Source organism: Manis javanica, chromosome 1 (assembly GCF_040802235.1).
Source record: "Manis javanica isolate MJ-LG chromosome 1, MJ_LKY, whole genome shotgun sequence".
In the NCBI taxonomy this organism is placed as follows: domain Eukaryota; kingdom Metazoa; phylum Chordata; class Mammalia; order Pholidota; family Manidae; genus Manis; species Manis javanica.
Genome location: NC_133156.1, coordinates 168,679,255 through 168,700,603, shown reverse-complemented (window position 1 = coordinate 168,700,603; position 21,349 = coordinate 168,679,255). Strand labels below are relative to the sequence as shown.

At 42.0% G+C, this 21,349-nt stretch overlaps 1 protein-coding gene across 4 annotated transcripts in view; it reads right to left on the bottom strand.

Moving 5' to 3' along the window:
- Positions 1 to 16,542: 16,542 nt before the first annotated feature.
- The window catches only part of EIF2AK3 (eukaryotic translation initiation factor 2 alpha kinase 3), a 67,718-nt gene continuing 62,911 nt past the window's right edge, over positions 16,543 to 21,349 (bottom strand). For all 4 annotated transcript variants that reach the window (XM_037012068.2, XM_037012069.2, XM_017681284.3 and 1 more), the window contains 2 exons: positions 19,029 to 19,091; positions 16,543 to 17,708 (listed from right to left, as the gene is read on the bottom strand). In XM_037012068.2, coding sequence (XP_036867963.2) covers positions 17,508 to 17,708; positions 19,029 to 19,091 — 264 coding nt within the window. In that variant the 3' untranslated portion in view covers positions 16,543 to 17,507. The remainder of the gene's footprint in view (positions 17,709 to 19,028; positions 19,092 to 21,349) is intronic.

Below are 21,349 nucleotides of genomic sequence, written 5' to 3'. Positions count from 1 at the left end.
ACAGTTTTAATTTGCAATTACTTGGTGACTAGTGAGATATAGGTTCTTTTTATATCATTGGCTATTGGGTTTCTGAGTCACATTTTTTTCCCTTTAATTGTTTATTTTTTTTTCTCATTCAATTTAAAGTTTCGCACCTTGGCCATGTTAGCCCATATCTAGCGCATGTTCCAAATATGTTCTATCTTTAGTTTTAAATATAAAAATTTAAATATGTCCTCTGAGCATTTTTCTAATATTAAATTCATACTTCAGTGGAAAATGTTGCAAAGTGGAGAAAGGTGTGAAGAAGAAAAGGAAACCATGTCTAAGCCTCCTGTTAACTACTGTTAACATATTGATGCCCAGAGATGTTGGTTCAATTCTGGAGCTATAGAGCCAGACAAAACTGGGGATCCCCCCCATGCCCGCATTTACTACTCACCAGCTGAAGGGTATCCCAGAAAGTTATTTGCTATCTCTGAACAGCAATGTTCTCATCTGTAAGAAGCACTAACAGCGCTCCTGTCTTTGGAGTGAACAAGGTCTGCACAGCACCTGGGATGCGGTGAGTGCTCAGTGAGACATCTTATATGCATTTTGGCAAATCTCACACTGCATACATCATGTTAAATCCTGCTTGGTCTTAGCCGCACTAACTAAAAACATTGCCAATCAACCTCAAACTTTGTCAATATCCTTGCAAGAACATAATGCAGTTACTATTGTTAGAATTCAAGTTGTTTCCAATTGTATATTTTTCTTTTATAAATCTACAGAATAACTTTTTTTTTTGGCAATTGGGTAGAAATATAGAGGGGAAGTTACTGGGTCAAAGTGTATGAATATGCTCTTGGTGCATTTGACCAAACTGCTTTCTAAACAGGTGTGTTTTGAATATTAAGGAGTTTAAGTAGAAAATTAATGTTAGGTGTGGTGACAGCATTTTGGTTTTGCTAATGATCCTTCATTTTGAAATAGTTATAGGAGAGATGATATCTGACATTAACTTTAAAATGCATAGAATAGGTGTAACAATATCAATGATGAAGTAAAAGCTGGCCCTGGTGATGGGTGCACGGAGGTCATTTTCCTTTTCTCTCCACTTTTGTGTGTGTTTGAGATTTTCTATAAAAAAACACCAAGACTGGAAGGGAGGGAGGGAGAAGAGGAAGGAAGAAAGGAAGGGTGAGGATGGAAACAGAAAGATGTACCTCTTGGGACTCTCACTAGCCATTTACTAGTGCATCTAACTCCTAACATTCTTGTCATTCTTGCTACTTTCGGTGAGAAAGAAAAAGGGAGGAAAGGAGGAAGGATGGTAGGAAAGAAAATAATGGAGGGAGGGAGGAAGAGACAGAGAGAGGGAGAGAGGAAGTCTGTTAGTTGACAGTTTAGTTGCTGTATGCCTGGTGAGGTTGAATAATTTTGCAAACGATCATTACTTATCACACCTAACATTAATAATGATACCTTAACCTTCAAAATGCATCCTTACCAGTGTGTGCCCTTCTCCCTTACCTGTTACCATCTTTAGTGAATTTATTAATTCCGTAATGCCTTCTGCAGTGTCCATAAAAGTGTCTCTGACTAAAATTTTGCTATTTCTCAATGCTTGTTGATAACATTTTTGCAGTGTTGGGTCACGTGGATCAGCTGACAGTCCTAACACACCACTATTTCCATAAAACGATTTAGTTGAGGTGAAAACATTAATGACAATAGCTACTCTTTATCAATCACTTATGATATGCCAGGCTCTGTGTGGCACACATCACATGCATTACTTTGTCTTCACATGTTGAAGCAACAGGCTCAGGGTGGTTAAGTGCCTGGCCTAAGACCATACATGGCAAAGCCAGAATTTGAATCCCAGACTTAGCTGATTCCAGCTCCACAGTTTCAGTCATTTTTGGAATGTTGCATGTTATATTTATTCTAAGTCAATGATGGAAAGTCCTTGAACAGAATAGTTGTCTTGCTCCAAAATGCCCAAGTTTCCCAGACAACTGCCTGGACCAAGAAGATGGACCCATTCAAAGCCCCCCTCAGTTTGTAGTCTGACGCATTCAGGGAGTCATTGCCTTCATCATGGATTTACAAGGGGTGTACCTGGCCATGCTTAGTATACAAAATGAGTCACAGAGACGTGTTGGACAGCAACAGGGGAGTGGAAAGAGTGGACATGCTAGCTGTGACCTTGGTGCCTTGGAGCAGAGGAGCCCAGAGGAGGATGGGCTCAATAGAGGATGAGTTAAGACCCCAACACAATGCATTGAAGGGCTTGCTGCTCCTTCCCAGAGAGGCCTGGGGCTAACAGACTGAGCCATGTCTGGGAAGTTGCCATGGAAGTCCCCAGATCATCTCGGACTTGGCCCTCCATCCACACTGCAGTGGCCTTCTCAGCTGGTGTCCAGGAGCACCCATGCAGTTCATCCCCATATTACCTGCACAGGAATCAGAACACATGTCTCTTATTTCTCATCTACCTACATAACCTTCGCCTGGGGCCCCAGTCCTTCCAGCCGCACCTGCTGCCTTCCCTACCTGCATACTCACATTTCCCACTTCCGTGCCTTTGCACGTGCTCTGTCAGCTGGAAATCCCTTTCTTCTGCTCTCCCCCCGCTGCTTTATTGCCTCCTTGGAAAAGCCTATCTTGACTGTCTCTGTCCCTAACAGTCTGTTATTCCTGTGTGTTTCCAGTTCCCTCATTCCTACTCTCTTAGAGGTACTGGGAGGATTACAGGAGTGAGCCTGGCAAACAGTGAGGGCCCAGTAATTGTCAGATCTTTTTAATTTGAATTATCTTCATGATCTTTGTTATTTTATTTATCCCTGAGAGTGTTTTATCTTTGTTGCCCTTGGAAGCTGGCATACAGCAGATGCACAATAAATATTGACGAAATGAACAGGTGTGGGAGGGAGAAAGGGCTTTCCAAGCAGAGGCACAGGCAGGAGGTGGCCCCGGGCCTCGCCTCCAGGCATCTTCCGTAAGCAGCTTCAGGCTCCTGGCACAGTGCGTCCACCTTTGGCCAGGGAAGCTCTCGGTACCTGGCAACATGGGGTGAAGTTCCCCCGGGGAAGACATTCCCTGGGGGGCCCACAACTTTGTCCACTGAATTCTCCTTTCTGCCAGCTGGAATCGTCTTTGGGAAGACAGCAGGACTCCGGGAACTCCAAACTGGGTTGGGGCACCCTTTATGACTTCCCAGTCCCAGCTCCGGCCTGGTTCAACAACTGTGTTGAATCAATAGATCCAGGAGAAGCATGCTTTGGTCAACAGACACTTTTGTATTCTCAGAAGGCTCCTAGCTCCTTGGCCAGTTTAGCCCCGGGCCAGAACATGGCCGGGTCCCAGCAGCATCTCAGACGTCCTCATTGCTCCTGCACTGTCTGAGGCCCCCGAGCTGCCTCTGCACAGGTGAGAGCATGGAGTCCAAGCAGGTTCTGTGGAGGTGGGCCCATGGTGCCCCTGGCTGTGCCCGCCCCGGTGTCACATACAGCGCATGCCTTCTCCTACTGGATCCCCAGCGTAACCACTGAGCTTATAGAGCTGTCACCCCCATTTTTAGCTGAGGAAACCATAGGCTCAGAGGATGTGCCCAAATGTCACAGGATCTGAAGCTTAGCTTCTTCCTTCCATGAAATCTCATCTCTGAGAAAACCTTCAGTTTTCTTATCTATAAAATGAAGATAATTACACCTATCTCACAAGGTACAAATAAGAATGCCCATGAATGTACTTGCAAATGTTTAAAGGTTAATAAAGTGTCCCTTTCACTCAGGAACAATGAGCAGACCCTGTTTGGGGGCACTTGTTTGTAGATTTGCCACTGCCCGGCAGCGTACCCTCCCCCACTCCAAAGGGATGTCTTTGTCGTCCCTTAGCTGCTGAAACAGGACTGGGACAGTCCTAGATAATGCCAACACCCCATACGTGTGTATATTCCTCAGAGTTTACCAAACACAGCCCCAGATGGTATCTCGTGGAATTCTCATTTCATCTCTGTGACTGAGGAATCCTTATCCCCATTTCACAGAGAGGGTAAGTAACTAAGGCAGAGAGGGGATGCAGCCTCCAGGCTTGTACTGCACGGAGCTTCAACAGCAAGCAGCCACTCACTGTTGACACCAAGTCTGAAAGAGTGCCTGGCTGGTGACCACACCCCAGCACCTTGGTAAAATGCTGATTCCTCAGTGGCACCAGGTCTGGATGGAGTCACTAGGTCTGGAGCTAATGCCAAGAATCTGCATTTTTATCCAGTTCACTTGGAGACTGGGCTGCTGGTGTTCTGTGGATCACACTTGGAGAAGCAGCAGAAGATGATGCACAGTTCCTTTAAGTCTGCAGGCCGAGGACAGTAAATCTCTGCTGATGATAAACCTAACTGGGCAGAGTGGGGGTGCAGGAGCCACATGGAGGGCGGCAGGTCAGAGCTTGTGCACAGTGAAATACCTCAAGAAAGTCTTCAAGCAACATGCCAGAATGTGTCTGTTAATTTACAAAAATCAAAAAATGTATATACATATACATGCATATATATAATATATACATATTCCACTTATATGAAGTACCTAGAGTAGTCAAACCCATTTGACAGAAAGTAAAATGGGGGATGTCCAGGGCTTGGAGGAAAGGGAATGGGTATTGCGAAAGTTCTGGAGATGGACGGTTGAGGAGGTTGCACAATTAAGTGAATGTACCTAATGCCACTGAACATATACTTAAAAATGGTTCAAATAGCAAGTGTTATGTTGTGCATATTTTATCACACACACACACAATATATATATATATACACACACACATGCATACATACTGAAGAGAAGTTTCTCTAAGCATAACATAAAACCTGGTAACTATAAATTTAAAAAATGAATACATTACCTATGTAATAATCAAAATATCTCCATGGAAAAAGTACCATGCACAAACTCAAAAGACAAAGAACAAATTGGGAAAATATTTGCAACACAAATGACAGAAGCACCTGAGTCCCTTAATCACCAAGAAGGAAAAGACCAACAACTTAGAGGGGAAAAAAAAAAAAATCACTTTTTAATTCAATCATTTGCCCACTTAACAAATATCTGTTTAACCCTTGGGGACCAGGCACAATTCTAAATGCTGGAAATATAGCAAAAGTAAAAATAATAGTAAGATGAGGAGAGTCCATACCAGTTGGGGAATATGACAATAAACCAACTAAGGAAAGTAGATAATCTGTTAGCAAGTAAGGGATCTGGAGAAAAGTGGAGCGGGCAGGCGGGATAAGGGAGCAGTGACCTGGGCACAGGCTAAATGGATTAATTAGAGCAGCTCTTCCTGAGGAGGTGACATTTGAGCAAAGCCCCGAAGGAGAGAGAGACCTTCTCACGGGTGGGGCGGGGGGGTGGGGATGAGTGCCAAATGACCAGGCAAAGCCCCTGAAGGGGACCGGCGTGGGAGGCCCTGTTGGGGAAGCAGAGTGAGGTCAGAGACATCATGGGGTCCTGCAGGGCTGTCTACAGACAGGTGAGCTGGTGTGCAAGCTCTGCATCTTATTTCAGATGAGATGGGAGCCATTGGAAAGTAATGAGCAAAGGGCTGACATAACTAACCTGATTTCTATCTTCAAAGAAAGACTCTGATCACTGGGTTACAAAAAGATGAGTGGGAACAAAAGCAGAAGCACAGGTGGATTGGGATAATCCAGGCGAGAGCGGGACTTGGGACCAGAATGGAAATTGTAGCAATGGAGATGGTGAGAAGTGGTCGGTTTTGGGGTGTATCTGAAAGTACAGCCAATTACATTTCTTAACAGATTGGCTGAGGGGCATGTGAGAGAAATAGAGGTGTCTATGGTGGCTCTATGTTCTGACTTGGGCAAAGTGGAAAGACAGGCTGCTCTGAGCAGCAAGGTCAAGTTGGAGAGGACCATTGTGGAAATGGTTCTGGGGGAAGATCAGTTGGGTTTTGGAGATGTTAAATTAGAAATGCCTCTAGGACATCCAAGTGCAGATTTGAGCAGGCAGTTAACTACACAGGGGAGAGGTCTGGGCTGGCAGAGATGAAACTTAGCAGTTGACAGCCTATGGATAGTACTGAACACCAGGAGACCTGACCCTATCGCCAAGGTGTGGAAGTGGACCAAGGACTGAAGTGTAGGCAGATCAAGGTTAAGAAGTGGGATCAAGGTTAAGCTGTGAGGTGGGAGTCTCGTGTTCTGGAAACCAGACTAAGAGCAGGGCAGAGGGAGCCCTCATCACATCAGCGGGATCAGCTGCTGCTGCTGGGCCAGGAAGCACAAGGGCTGAGGATGCAGCAACAAGGTTATCAGTAACCTGGCATGGAGCCTGGGGTAAAGAGTGGAGGGTCGAGGGCAGCAAGAAAGGGTGAGACCAGAGAAAGGGAAGCACCAAGTATACATAATAACTGTTAAGAAGCTTTCCACTAAAGTGGGGGAGGGGGCAGAAAAATGGGCAAACACATGTAAAGTTCACAGAAAAAGGAATACAATGGCTTTTAAGCACATGGAAAGTTAATGGACTTCATAATTAAATAAACAACAAAGGTATCATTTTATACCCATTAGATTAGGAGAGATGAAAAAGCTGATATTTTACTGTAGGAAGGGTGGAGAAGCCATTTCTGATCCAAGGTTTTAGGACTTTGAATTAGTACAGGCTTTCTGGTTGGTAAATATGCAGTTACACTTCTATTCCTAGGAATTTGTTCCAATACATAAAGTCACACAGATTTTCAATGATGATGTACTGACATATTTACAGCATTACTATTTATAATAATGAAGCCCTGGAAGAAATCCAAATGTGCATCAACTGGTGCAGCAGTACATGGTTGAGAACTATTGATTTGACACTGTTCATTTGGGTTCATGTTATCCACACCTAAACTAATCCTAACATACTCAAGCACTGGTGGGTTTGGGTTCTTAAAAGGTGTGCCCTAGGGAAAGACAATGCTCTTTCTGGAAGGTCTTCAAATCTGAAGTCAGCTGACATGCCACCTTCTAATGACATCTGGTTCCGCCCTTCACTGGGATGAGGGCTGATGAGGAGAGTCACAGAGACTGCAGGCGTGAGGTTTAGTGTGGGAGGAGGCTGTAGAGAAGGGGTGACAAGCAGAGAAGCTAGGAGCACAGCAGTTGGGAAAAGGTGAGGTCCTGAGCAGAACAGGCACATGGCAGCTATCCAGAGTTGAAGCTGGGCTGGGTCAACTGGTAGACGGCCTTGTATGCCAAGCACATGAGTTTGACTTTTAACCTAAGTGTGACAAGGAGCTTTCGGAGGATGGTAAGCAGGGAATAAACAGTTCGGCCAGATCGGTGCTATAAAACATTCTTTATCGTGACAGCATGAGTCGATTCAAGATTGGAGGTAGGGAGATCAGTTCTGGGGTCTAGTGAGAGATGATGGAGACCAGTGAATGCAACCTACTTTAATCAGAAGTTTTACTATGTGCGTCACGTTGCTGAGTTACCTTAAGCTTTTAATCAACCTAGAGTTCTGCTTGTACTCATGTTGTCCCTCCAGGTCAGTTCTCCCTCATACTGAGTAGGTCCAGATTTTAGGGCTCTGGAGGAGGGCTATAGTTTCCTCTGGAAGATTCCCTTGCCCTTTGGAGTTGCTCAGGAGCTATCCCGGTTAACCACGGCCCTGCTGCCTTTCAGCCTGGTGGTGCCGGCCTGGAGTTCCAGCCTGTTATCCAAGCAGTCAGGCTTGGCTAGGCTACAGAGGATGTTTGAAATATATCTAAACCTCACATATAATCAATTGCAAACATCAATGCACATATGAATCACTTGGGGCTCTTGTTAAAACACGGATCTTGATGCAGTAGGTCTGGAGAGGAACCCGAGATTCTGCATTTTGGCCAATGCTCCTAGATCAGCAGTCACACTATGAGTGGTAAGGCCTGTGGTTCTCAGCCTTGAATGTGCCTGGGAATCACCTGGGAACTTTAAAAAATCCTGATGTCTGGGTCCCATACCCAGATTGTGATTTATGGAGCCTGAACACTAGCGTTTTTTAAAGGGTCCAGTATTCTAACCTGCTGTCACAATTGAGAAGAGGTTCTTTAGAATCATCTTAGTGAGCTTTTTAAAAATGTAAGTTCTAGGGAAAACACCCCTAAAACTTGTTATTCTTTAAATCTTCGAAAAGGCTCCCAAAGAAATGTGCATTTTAGGAAGCACCCCTAGAGATTTTGCTGTAGGTCAATAGTACTCATGCCTGGAACCTTCCCCTTCATGAAGATGCAGGCTGGAGAAAGGTCCCACATCCCAATGGACAGTAATTATAGAGAAAATGTCCCAGGGCTCTGATTATCCGAATCAGATAGAGCCAGTTTGGACCCAGAGGCCCAAAGAGCAGCAGGGTAACTGGGTAAATCACATTTAAAGAAACAAGCCATTTACTTGCCTTTCCCACTGAAGTTAATTCACCTGTGTGATTACTTCTGTCGACATGATTCCAAAAGATTCCAACAAAAGTGTAATTGCTGTTGAAGTGGAATTAACTTTGAAAATTTAGATTAGATGCTAACGGAAAACCTCACTGAAATGCATCGCATTTTGCATTCCTCACAATGTGCAGAAGAAGGTGCTTTTCTTCACGCTTTGGCCCCTCACAGGTAAACTCTTAAAATCTGTGCCATCCAATAGTGGAAAAATGGGATCCCGTTGTTGCTCTCATTTATATTTCTCTGATGGGTAGAAAGGTTGAGGTCTTTTCATTCATTCATGTATTTAAAAATGTTGACAATTCGCCTATGACGTGCCTGATTATACCTATTGGGGGTAAATCCGTAGACTTGGCCCATGTTTGCTCCTCTATAAGATGGGGGCAGTAACACCTCCCAAGGTTGTTATGAAGATTAGATGAGATTTCATAAAGGTACATAGTAGTGTCCCAGAAATGCGGGCCTTTGAAGCCCGCTTAGGAGCCCACCCTCCCGCAGCCAAGAGGGCCTGAGCCCAGGGCGGACCCATTCGACTCGCGGGAGGGGGTGGGGGGCGGTTAGCATTTCACGACGGCGGCGGACCGTCCCAGCCGCCCCGCCGCCCCGCTCCCGCACGGCACAGCTCGTCCCGACGTCACTGCTCTTGGTCGTTGCCCAGCCCGCCCTCCCGCATCTGCCCCACGAGGGGACCCGCCACTGGTGACCTCCCCAATTTCCCCAACCCCTTGGCCCTGCGGAGCCCCAGCCTTGCCTTGGTGTCTCGTCACCCCCACGTGGCCAGCCTGAGGTCTTCCTCCCCCGGGCCGCGTTCTCGCACCGGCTTTGGGCACCGATCCCGGCGGAGGGCAGCCAGAACCCCCGCCCCGCCTGGGGAATCCATATCGCATTCGCGTATCTTTGACCTCCAAAGCCCCGTGGAGCCAAGCGAGGGCAGACTCGCAGGCAACTCTGCTGACCGGCCACTTGCGGTCAAAATTGTGGAAGGAAGAAATTCTCAGCACTGTTCCCCTCACCTGCCACGCACACACGGCAACCCAACCCCTGGGTGTAACAAAGGCTGCGCCTGGGTTTTGCGTTAATAATGACCATACTTTCGTGTTACATAACACGTGATCCCCACGCAATCCGATGCCAGACTCTAGTCCTTCTCATATGCGTATTCAGTGTCTACGTTTTTACGGAACCATTACACAGTTTCATACCTACATACTTTACTGAGCAATTGTTTTTCTTGCCTCCTTCCTACACCTCCTATTTCCTTCCTTTCCACTCCTGAGTGCATCTACGGGAAGAAGGCAAGCAAAAATTAGCAATTCAATTATTAATTTAAATTAGTAATCTCCTTCATCTCCCCTTACCCACTCCACTTCTCCTAAGGTAACCAGTGTGGCATTTGGTGAGGATATGTCTAAATTTTCTTTATGCCATTTATACTTCGTATTGTTACCTGACAGTAACAGCTAGGGTTGTCCTAAACCTTCCCCTTGTCATATAATCATAGCTTTTCATATACGCACATATTTATGCCATTTAATCCGAGTACTAACTCTTGACCAATTATGTTCATTTTAAAGTTGAGGGAACTGAGGTTTCGATTTCACTGTAAACGTCTATTTATGGCATGCTTATTACTTACCTATTCTGTGCTCAACATTATGTATCTTATCACTGAATCTTCACATCCTGTAATTTGCAGTTGAGGAAACAGATTACAGGGCTCAAGGAAAATAACAAGTAAATAGTAATGTGGCTGCCGGTGATTCCACAGCCCAGTGTGGTCTTGTGACCTGACACTCCTCCAAAATACCCTCTGGATTGAAGGGAATTGGGAGAGGTGGAATTGTTATGCTAAGAGTGTTGTGGAACGATAAGGCGATAGTTGATAATTAAAAGGTTCCTCGTGCTACTGTAGTAATTTTAATAATTGCATTGTTTTCTCTCATGTAAAACAGTAAAATACCTGAGTGGTAAGAGGTCCTGGTAGAATTAAATGGAACCACTTTAAATCCTTCTAAACATGGGGCAGGATACAAAGATGAGATCAATTAAAATGTTGAAAATGCTTTATTGGCTTCCTTGTCCTTGTTTTATTATTTTAATATTTTTAATCCCAAAAGTAGTGCACCTACCAGAAGAAGCCAAACAAAAATTAACAACTCAATTACTAATTTAAGTTAATAATCCCCTTCCGCTCTCCTAAGGTAACCAGTGTGGCATTTGGTGAGGATATGTCTAAACTTTCTTTATGCCATTTATACTTTGTATTATTATTAATATATGTAAGTAGTATATATATTAATATATATATAATTAATATTGCATTTAAACAGATATAGGAGGTGTTGCATTATTCACATTCTGCAACTTGCTGATTTATCACTTATCTGCTTAATAGAATTTGAGTAATTCCTCTTGTGCTGTTGACTCATTTGCACAATATTCATAGTGTGAACGTACCTTCATTTACTCAGCTATTACCCTGAGTGTTTCTTTGAAAGATCCTTTTGAAGAGAGAACACCATTTCCCCCTCATTACTCCTCAGTAGCAAAGCCTTTCCCTGCCTCTGGGCAGGTTTGTGACCTCTCCAGGTAGTGACAGTTCGCCCAGGCTCCTCCTGGAGGCACCTGAGCTCTGGGCCAGCAAACTCTGCACTGTTCCCTGCCCTCCTTGCTCTCACATGCCTGCTGCTAGCAGAAGAGGAGCTGGTCCCAAGCTGTTGTGCTTCTGACAGTGCTCTCTGACTGCTCTCTAAAAGCTCCCGTGATTCCTGAAGGCAGCAGATAGGGAGCCATGTGCTGCAGGCCCCTGAAGAAATCCTTCAGGACTCAACACTGAAGAGCAGCGACAGAGGATCCTTCTGGGCTGCTGGGGCTCAGCATAACTTTAGTCGCTGGGCAGGGGAGGCTTTTAGCTCCCACAGACCTGGCTAGGCCCTGGGACTCTGGCTGGATAAAGGTCTCCAGTATGGTTCTGTCCCCACCTCCTTCTCCTTCCAGTCAACCCTCTTCCTCACTTGAACAAGTGATCTTAAAATCTTACATCCTTTCTCAGCTCAGAAGCTTTCAATGGCTTCTCATTTCCTGCAAAATAAAAAAACCTTTTTACCACAAAGTCCTTGGAAACTTGTCATTTTCAAAGGGGAACATCTGTCCCCCAAAACACGCCCACCTTCTTCCAGATCCCATCGAAGTTCCGGCACCAGAAATCCAGGAGCCATCTGCTCCCTCACCTATGTTCAGTTAAATCCAGTGTCCTGGCCTTTCTCCCTCAATTTTCATTTTCACATTGATCCATTTCTCCCCACTCCCACTGCTGAGAGATCTCTTTCTGATTCCACCTCTTCCTTCCCAAAGCCTTTCACGGGCTGTTTGTGCTGCCTTCCCACTTTTTTTCTTCGCGGGAGCATGCAGAGGACCCGGGAAGGAAGCTACTCCGCTGCTCTGTAGCGGTGGGCGCTGAGCGAGGGATTAGGGATGCCAGTGCTGGAAGTAACGGGCACATACTGCCCCTATGTTTATTAAGTCATTGTCCACTCGAATTTCAAAGTAGCCCATGGCAAAAGCTTATGGGACTTTGTATGGTTGAATTTTACCATATCTGATATGTTTATGTCACCTGTGGACACACCACGGCGTTCTCATGATGTTTGGATGAGGGGGATTTTTACAAGTGGAAGAATGTTTTTTCAGCCCTCAACGATCTACTTCTTGCGGGTAAAGGTGAAAATGAGCCCCTGGTGACAGCTACTGTAGTTGCAGCGCTAGAATCCAGAGCGGAAAAATCTTAAAACACTGCCTCGTCAATCTAGTGACAGGAAGACCATTGTGTCCCCAGAGGTGGGCCAGAAAACATCCAGAGCTCTTGCTTAGCCCTTCAATTCTTCTGGAGCAACAGTGAGTCATTCCATGACTAATGGATCTCAAGCTTGTTTTGTCTTCACTTTCTTGGAAAATATAATTACTTTGGTGTAAATTTACACAGAGAAAAGTATCAGAAACAATACGGAAAAAGAAAAGCACCCCAAGCATCATAAATGTCTGCTTTTCTGCTACTATTAAGTGGCAAAGGGCAGAGTAGTTCTCTCATTTTCAGAATTTCTCATGACTTTCCTGGCCTCTGGGCCAGCACTCACTTCAGTATTGCCGCCCTTCTGAAAGGGCACCCAGGAGCTGGGAGACGTGCGCATGCGTTGTCCTTGCACGGCGTCAGTCCGCGCGGCTCTCTTGTTGGAACCGCTCCCTCCCAGGGCAGGACCCGGCCGGAGGTGGGGGTTGCGATGCACTCCAGTGAAAGCTGACGACACAGAGGGAGTGAGACTGAAGGGGGCTAGCATCGGGCAGAGCCCTGTGGTGTTAAGAGTCTCAGCCCATTTCTCCTCTCATTTTAATTAAAGCAGGAGGTCCCTTCCTTTAGCACACTTGCAGGATTTGAGACTTTCATCTGTTTTTCCCATCAGGACCGTTCAACCACCTTTTCTCTTTTGCCAAATGTTTATTGCAGTGCCGGTACATTTCTAGATTTCTTTCCCTCCTCATTTGGATATTTCCTGAGGGATGAGGCTAGGTCAGAATTCCACCTTATGTTCTCCAAATTCAGTGCCACAGATAGGTCATCAAGTACCAGGCTTTATGCTACATGTTACTGGGATTACAAGGTGCACCCCTAACCCTCTGGGACCTTAGCAGTTAAGGAAGCTGATTTGCACCAGAGTTATTGGCTCATCAGCCAATAACTGATATGATAAGTGATGACAGTGATGTGTCATTAGGTACAAAGTGCTAAAGGGAGAGGCAAGTGTGGAGGGTGGGAGGGGGAAAGATGCTAGAAAGCAAGGATTTGAAGCTTGAAGGGGGGTGGGAGTAGTGTTTTGAGTCAGGAAAAAGGGTTTTGGCTGAGAAGGCAGAGGCTGTTCTGGTCACCCTTCAGGACTTGCTTCGTCCTGCTGGCTCAGCCCCTAAACTTCCCATGCCTGCCTTCCTGCTGGTGACTGGTGAAAGCAAACATTGAATTAAAATGAAAGAAGGCTGATTCTCATGGCAATCAGACAACACAAAGAAATAAAAGGCATCCAGATTGGTAAAGAAGAAGTTAAACTGTCACTGTTTGCAGATGACATGACATTGTACATAAAAAACCCTAAAGAATTTACTCCAAAACTACTAGACCTAATATCTGAATTCAGCAGTTCCAGGATACAAAATTAATACACAGAAATCTATTGCATTCCTATACACTAATGATGAACTAGCAGAAAGAGAAATCAGGAAAACAATTCCATTCACAATTGCATCAAAAAGAATAAAATACCTAGGAATAAACCTTACCAAGGAAGTGAAAGACCTACACTCTGAAAATACAAGACACTCATGAGAGAAATTAAAGAAGATACCAATAAATGGAAACACATCCCATGCTCATGGATAGGAAGAATTAATATTGTCAAAATGGCCATCCTGCCTAAAGCAATCTACAGATTCAATGCAATCCATATCAAAATACCAAAAACCTTCTTCAATCAACTAGAGCAAATAGTACTAAAATTCATATGGAACAACAAAAGACCTCAAATAGCCAAAGCAATCCTGAGAAGGAAGAATAAAGCTGGGTGGATTACACTCTCTGACTTCAAGCTCTACTACAAAGCCACAGTAATCAAGACAATTTTGTACTGGTACAAGAACAGACTCATAGACCAGTGGAACAGACTAGAGAGCCCAGATATAAACCCAAGCATACATGGTCAATTAATATATGATAAAGGAGCCATGGACATACAATGGGGAAATGATAGCCTCTTCAACAACTGGTGTTGGCAAAACTGGACAACTATATGCAAGAGAATGAAACTGGATTATTGTCTAATCCCATATACAAAAGTACACTCGAAATGGATCAAAGACCTGAATGTAAGTCATGAAACCATAAAACTCTTAGAAGACAACACAAGCAAAAATCTCCTGAATTATAAACATGAACAACTTTTTCCTGAATGCATCTCCTCCAGCAAGGGAAACAAAAGCAAAAATGAACAAGTGGGACTATATCAAGCTAAAAAACTTCTGTACAGCAAAGGACAGCATCAGTAGAACAAAAAGGCATCCTACAGTATGGGAGAATATATTTGTAAATGACATATCCAACAAGGGGTTAACATCCAAAATATATAAAGAACTCACACGCCTCAACAACCAAAAAGCAAATAACCTGATTAAAAAATGGGTCAAGGATATGAACAGACAGTTCTCCAAAGAAATTCAGATGGCCAACAGGCACATGAAAAGATGCCCCACATTGCTAATTATCAGGGAAATGCAAATTAAAACCACAATGAGATATCACCTCACATCAGTTAGGATGGTCAGCATTGAAAAAACTAAGAACAACAAATGCTGGCAAGGAGGTGGAGAAAGGGGAACCCTCCTACACTGCTGGTGGGAATGTAAATTAGTTCAACCATTGTGGAAAGCAATATGGAGGTTCCTCAAGAAACTAAAAATAGAAATACCATTTGACCCAGGAATTCCACTCCAGGGAATTTACCAAAAGAATACAAGTTCTCAGATTCAAAAAGACATATGCACCCTTATGTTTATTGCAACACTATTTACAATAGCCAAGATATGGAAGCAACCTAAGTGTCCATCAGTAGGTGAATGGATAAAGATGTGGTACATATACACAATGGAATACTATTTAGCCATAAGAAGAAAACAAATCCTACCACTTGCAACAACATGGATGGAGCTAGAGGATATTATGCTCAGTAAAATAAGCCAGGTGGAGAAAGACAAGTACCAAATGATTTCTCTCATTTGTAGAATATAATGAAGCAAAACATGAAGGGACAAAACAACAACAGACTCACAAACTCCAAGAAGGGACTAGTAGTTACCAAAGGGGAGGGGTGTCAGAGAGCAGGTGGGGAGAGAGAAGGGAATTAAGGGGTAGTATGATTAGTACACATGGTGTGGGGGGGATCATGGGGAAGGCAGTGTAGCAGAGAAGACAAGTAGTGACTCTGTGGCATCTTACTACACTGATGACATGAGTGCAGTAGGGTATGGGGGGGTCTTGATAATATGGGTTAATGTAGTAAACACAATGTTTTTCATGCGAAACCTTCGTAAGAGTGTATATCAATAATACCTTAATAAAAAAACAAAAAGGATAACAAAAAAACCAAAAATAGCAATATAAAAAGGATGACATAAAAATAAATCATAAATATTCTAGTAAAAAAAAAAAGGCTGATTCTATCATGTAAGATATTTGCAAATCCTTAGACAGCTTGATCCAAGGGAGCAGACAAACCTCATTAGGAAATGGAAGACGTGCATTCTGCTCTTGCTGGCTTTGTGATGTTGGACCCTTCATAGGCCCTTTCTGGACCTGAGTTTCAATACATATGTAGAGTGGCAATAAGGCCCACCACGGCTAGTTCTCAGGGCTGCCAGTGAGGGTCTAAGACTCTGCAGCTGTGACTAAGTGGGTGTGCTGGGAAGAAATAGTAGGATGCCTTGCTGGGGTGAAGAGGAAAGGTGTAAGAGGACCATGACTGAAACAGGCTGACTGGAAGCCAAGCAAAACCCCGTCTGTGACTAGAGTTGGAAAGTGTGTACAAATATCTATGACATGTGTTACCAGCTTACACATCGTGCCTTTGTGAGACAGACATTGTCTATACAATGGCAGTAAACATGCAGTGTGACCCTTGAAGATCATGTCTAGCTGGTCTGTGCCTAGTCAGCTCAGCCACATGCCTCCATATGGCACATATCAGACACCATGACACCAGCACGACCAGCCCTGTTTTCCGCCAGCTCTGCCTTCAGGGCAGGGTCTCCTTTCTGTCCCCAGTCCCTGGTACAGAGTAGGCACCCAGAAAATGTCTCTTGATTATGAATCCAATGAATTTTTAAAAGAACTTGGTCCTATCAAGTCTTTAGGAAACTACAGGGAAGACACACATTTGGAATAGGTTAGGAAAAAGTTTTCTTGAGAATAGGGCTGACTCTCCCTAAGCCTATGATCCTATTTTATACATTTGAAAAACTACCAGTTGGTGGCTAATCACCCCCAAATAAGTCATCCATACATAATTTTTAAAAGTTTTATTAAATCATTTAGACTTGAAAGAAGTCACAATAGTTAACACACTGAAGTGCGTTCTGTACACCGCCAACCCAAATGGATTGAGTTCAGAATTTTTATAAATAAAAAATAACATATTTACAGTAAAAAATAAAAACATGTTAGCAAGTCAGATGATGCAGCTGTTATCTAAAGTCAGTTTTGGGAAAGTACCGACATACAGGAGTTCCTATAAGACACTTAAGATTTCATTATGTTTAAAAAGTCCATAATTGAAGAAGTTAGTTGTAATATATGATTCCCCTCTTACTACAGCTTTTTTCCTGCCCAAACCAGAACTTTTGACCAATTTACATAAAAAGCTTCATTTTCCTGTTATTGGAGGTGAAAGTACAAAAATCTCTGAAACTCTCCCTAGAAGCATCTAAGGAATAAAGCTATTTAATGCTACAAAGGTCACTATAAAACTAGCTATGGACATAAACCATTATACAATTTGTGCTACTTGTCCTCCAAAATAGTACAGATTCCTAATTTACCCACCAGGGACAAAAATGGAATCGGCTTTTTTGGAAATCAATTTCAAAATCATCACCGTATCTCTAGAAAGTGTATTTCTAGAACAATATAATTACCACATGTAGAGACCTTCATTCTTCTGTGCTATAAAAATAGTTCCCTTTTAATTCTTTCTATATATTTGAGGGATTGTTTCTGCCTCTCTAGGCAATAGGCAAGGGTTATAAAGCTTGGCCAGCCATTTTCAAGAGACCAGCGAAGAAAATGGACCACACATAATTTAGAGCTAGCCCTCTCCTTGAGTACAACAAAAATTGAAACTCGACTTAGAAAAGTAGTCCAAAATAGAATTGAGGAAAAACCAAAATTTCAAGTCCACAATTTTGGGAAGCCACATTCCTAAGAGGCAGGCGATTCTGTCACCTGTTAGGGATGTGTGCTCAACCGGAGGCTAACTGCTTGGAGAAGGGCTATGGGAGTTGCTAGACTGTCTTGAGTGTTTTGTTCCTGAAGAACTCATGGAGCGAGACCTCTGTCTGAGCACTGTTTTTTCTGGAAATTCCAAGTCCTCAAATACAGCATTTTCAATGATGTTTGTAGCTTCAGGCCGTTCCGTAGGGGATGGAGAGAGCATGTCTCGAACCATCACATACTGAAATATATAAAAAAAAATTTATTTTGTAACAAAAGAGCCAGGTTTAGACCACAAAACGGCCCTTAGATCAGGAGTCATTTAAATTATTCTGTAAATACATTAAGTTTACAATCCAGTTTTTGATGCAACTTCTTAACTCTACTGTTGAAGTACAAATGCAGCCACAGACAATATGTAAACCAATGTGCATGGCTGTGTTCCAATAAAACTTTATTACAAAATTAGAGAACAGGAAGAATTTGGCTTGTGGGTCACAGTTTGCCAAGTCCTGCTTCAAATAAACATGGACCTTTTTTGGGTAATTGGTTGTTCTCTAACATATAATAAAGGGTCTTAAATTATATCTTTAAAAGATAGATATAATCTGAATTTAAAAATAAATCCATCTTGCAACTGCATGTGACTATACAATTATCTCAATAAAAATTTCAATTAAAAAAATAATTATGCTGAGATTAGCACCAGAACCCCTTTTCTTGATATTTTTTGAAACCCTTTTAATGTAACGTATATTCTTATGAGCCACCCTGGGAACTGACTCATTAACTTTGCAAAATACGTTACAAAATAATTTTTAGCAAAACATTTAGTAATACTCTATTTTAGATGAGGGTATCGCTATATTATTATAAAGTTCCCTTGTAATACAATCCTTCATATTATTTATAATATTGAAAGATAAATTTAGACTTTTTCCAATGGGATAATTAATACAGTCTGATTTACTTCAAGTTACTTAAGAAAATTCAAGATTATCAGTGTATAAATTTTTAAATGATGTGTTTGTGGACCAAACATATTACAAAATAAAAAGAAACAAAAGCTGCAAAAAGAAACCTTAAAGGTTCATTACACACAATTTTCATCATCAAGAACAGCTTAATTTTCTGTTCCCACTCTTCTGAACCATTTTCTGTGTCACTCAGAATGGCCTAACTCCAACACACAGAATTAGGGCCTTTTCTTGTTTAATGAAATAAGTCAGTTTTAAGATTGTCTCCAACTGCACTAAGATAAAGAGGCTGATGTGGTCATAATAGCAATTCTATTTCTGTGAGAGTGTGCTAGGAGTTCACCCTTACTGAAGCGAAAGTTGCTGCAATTTATACACAGGATATCGTACAGCTTGGAGCACAACAGCCCTGGGTGGCAGAGTGCTAGTCTTTCATTTGAACAAGTTGTATGTGAGGACCCTTTTCTCTCTAGACCTTTGGCTTCCTCATCTGTAAAACGGGACACTGATGAATTGACTGCCAACAACCCTATCACATTCTAAATATGATTCTAAAGAAAATAAAAGATGAGAATTATACAAACCTCATGAGGATATTTCTGAGTAAAGAGTGGTGGAAATTTGAGATTTCTTACATCAGTTAAGATCTAAAAGAAAGAAAATATTACTTAAAAGTTTGTTTTGATAGATGATTCTGTTTAAACATAGGAATATTTTTTGATACTGAGTAATTAAGAAGAAAGGCCAGATATTAAACAGATGGAAAACTTATCAGTGGCTTTTCCTGACTTGATAAGCTACACATAAATGCTCCCCAAGCACAGATGTACACACCATCAATTCATAAAAATCTAGAAAATAATTGATATAATTATGCTTGAATTATACATAAAATACATCTGGATTTTAACTAAAAATGGATTGATTTTTATTGAAAATAATTCAATTCTCATAAATGTACATCTGTGTCCTTAAGTGGACAACTTTTTCTATTAGTCTCTATGCTCTGTTATTTGACATGAAAGAGCATATTCTTTTTTTTTTGAGTGAAGAAAACCAATTCAACTGTGCTAAATACTGAGTATAAAACTATGTTTTTGAAAGTTCACTGGAAAATTTTCATACAAATTATCACTCTCTTTATGTTCCAGAGACAACACAGGGAGAAAAAAACTTAAAACATACACATACACATACTGGAGATTTTCAGACAGAAGTAAAGATATTGAATCCCTGTAAAAAGAGTGAAATGCCAGAAAAAAGCAACAATCTTGGACAATAAAAACTGGATTGTCACAATAAAATAGTTATTAGGAAAGCTGGAATCCCAAGTTAAGGAACTCTTGAAAAGATTAACATGAAAAGACAGAAAGATGGAAAATAGGAGGAAAAAAGTAGACATTTTTAGTATTAAGTCAGGGGTTCCAGAATAAGGAAACAAAAATTGGAGAAGAATTTATCCAAAAAATAATACAAGAAATTTACTAGAAGTGAAGGATTCACAGCTTCTAAGTGAAAGGACCTTTCAAGTGTTAAGTATTATTTTGTGAGGGAGGAAAGATCCATGAAAGGGCTCAATTTTGTAACACCACTGATGCAGGTAAAGCCTTACAAGCTTCCAGACAGGAAAATAAAACAGGCCAAACAGATCCTGTGTAAAAAAATATCAGCATCACAGTGGTTATCAGCTTTCCAACAGCAGCGCTGAAAGCTATCACACGGTAAGTGAATGTCCTCAAGGTTCTGAGGGTGATTATTTCCAGTCTAGAATTGGAACCTGGCCAATTTATCAATTATGTGTAAGGATGGAAAAAAACACATTTTCAGGTACCTGAGGACTCTACAAATATATCTCTTGTTAAGCTCTTTCTGAGGCATTTACTGCAGAATGTGTTCTATCAAAATAAGAGTAATGCAAAAAAAAAGGAAAATACAAAATCTAGGAAACAAGGGATCTGAGCCAGGGAAGTAGGAAAGTACATCCTTGGAAGACAACTTATAGAAGGTCCAGGGTAATCAGTCCAGACTGGAGGATAAAAGCTTGGAATGAGATTCCAGGGGGAAAAAAAAGACAGACAAGCTCTATTAATATGAAGCAGAGATAAAATACTCTTTGATATTTGACAGACTTTGAACATTTGTTAAAAATTACAACAAAGGTTCATAAAAACTAAGCAACTGAGAAAAAGCAATTCTGATTAAAAAGTACTGTATCAGAAAGAAAAGAAAGTACATTATCTAAAATACAGTATTTGCATGGTCAAGGTAAATGTGGACTTCATCTAACTCAAAAATTTTTTATGTTACTTTTTTTTACATTTTTTAACTGAAATAAATTCAGTTTTACCATTCTAAAGTATGTAATTCAGTGGTTTTTATTCTAGTCACAATGTTGTACAACCATCACCACTATCTAATTCCAGAACCTCTTTATCACCCAAAAAGAAACCTTGAACCCATTAAGCAGTTCCTCTCCACCCTCTTCTATCCCTATCCCCTGGCAACTACTAACCTACTTTGTCTCTATAGATTTGCCTTTCTGGACATTTCACATAAATGGAATCATATCATACATGGCCTTTTGTATCTGGCATCTTTCATTTAGTACAATGTCTTCAAGTCACCTGTGTTGTGCCATGTGTCATTCATTCCTTTTTATGGCCAAACAATATTCCGTAATATGGGCATACCACCTTCTGCTTTGCCATTCATCTGCTGATTCACATTTGGGCAGTTCTTACTCTGTAGTTATTATGAAAACAGGACCAGGAACATCTGTATACCTACCACGTTTTGTGTGGACCTGTGTTTTCCTTTCCATTGGTACGTAGTGAGGAGTAGAACTGCTGAGTCATATATAACTATGTTTAACTTTTTGAGGAACTATCAAACTTTTCTAGAGGGT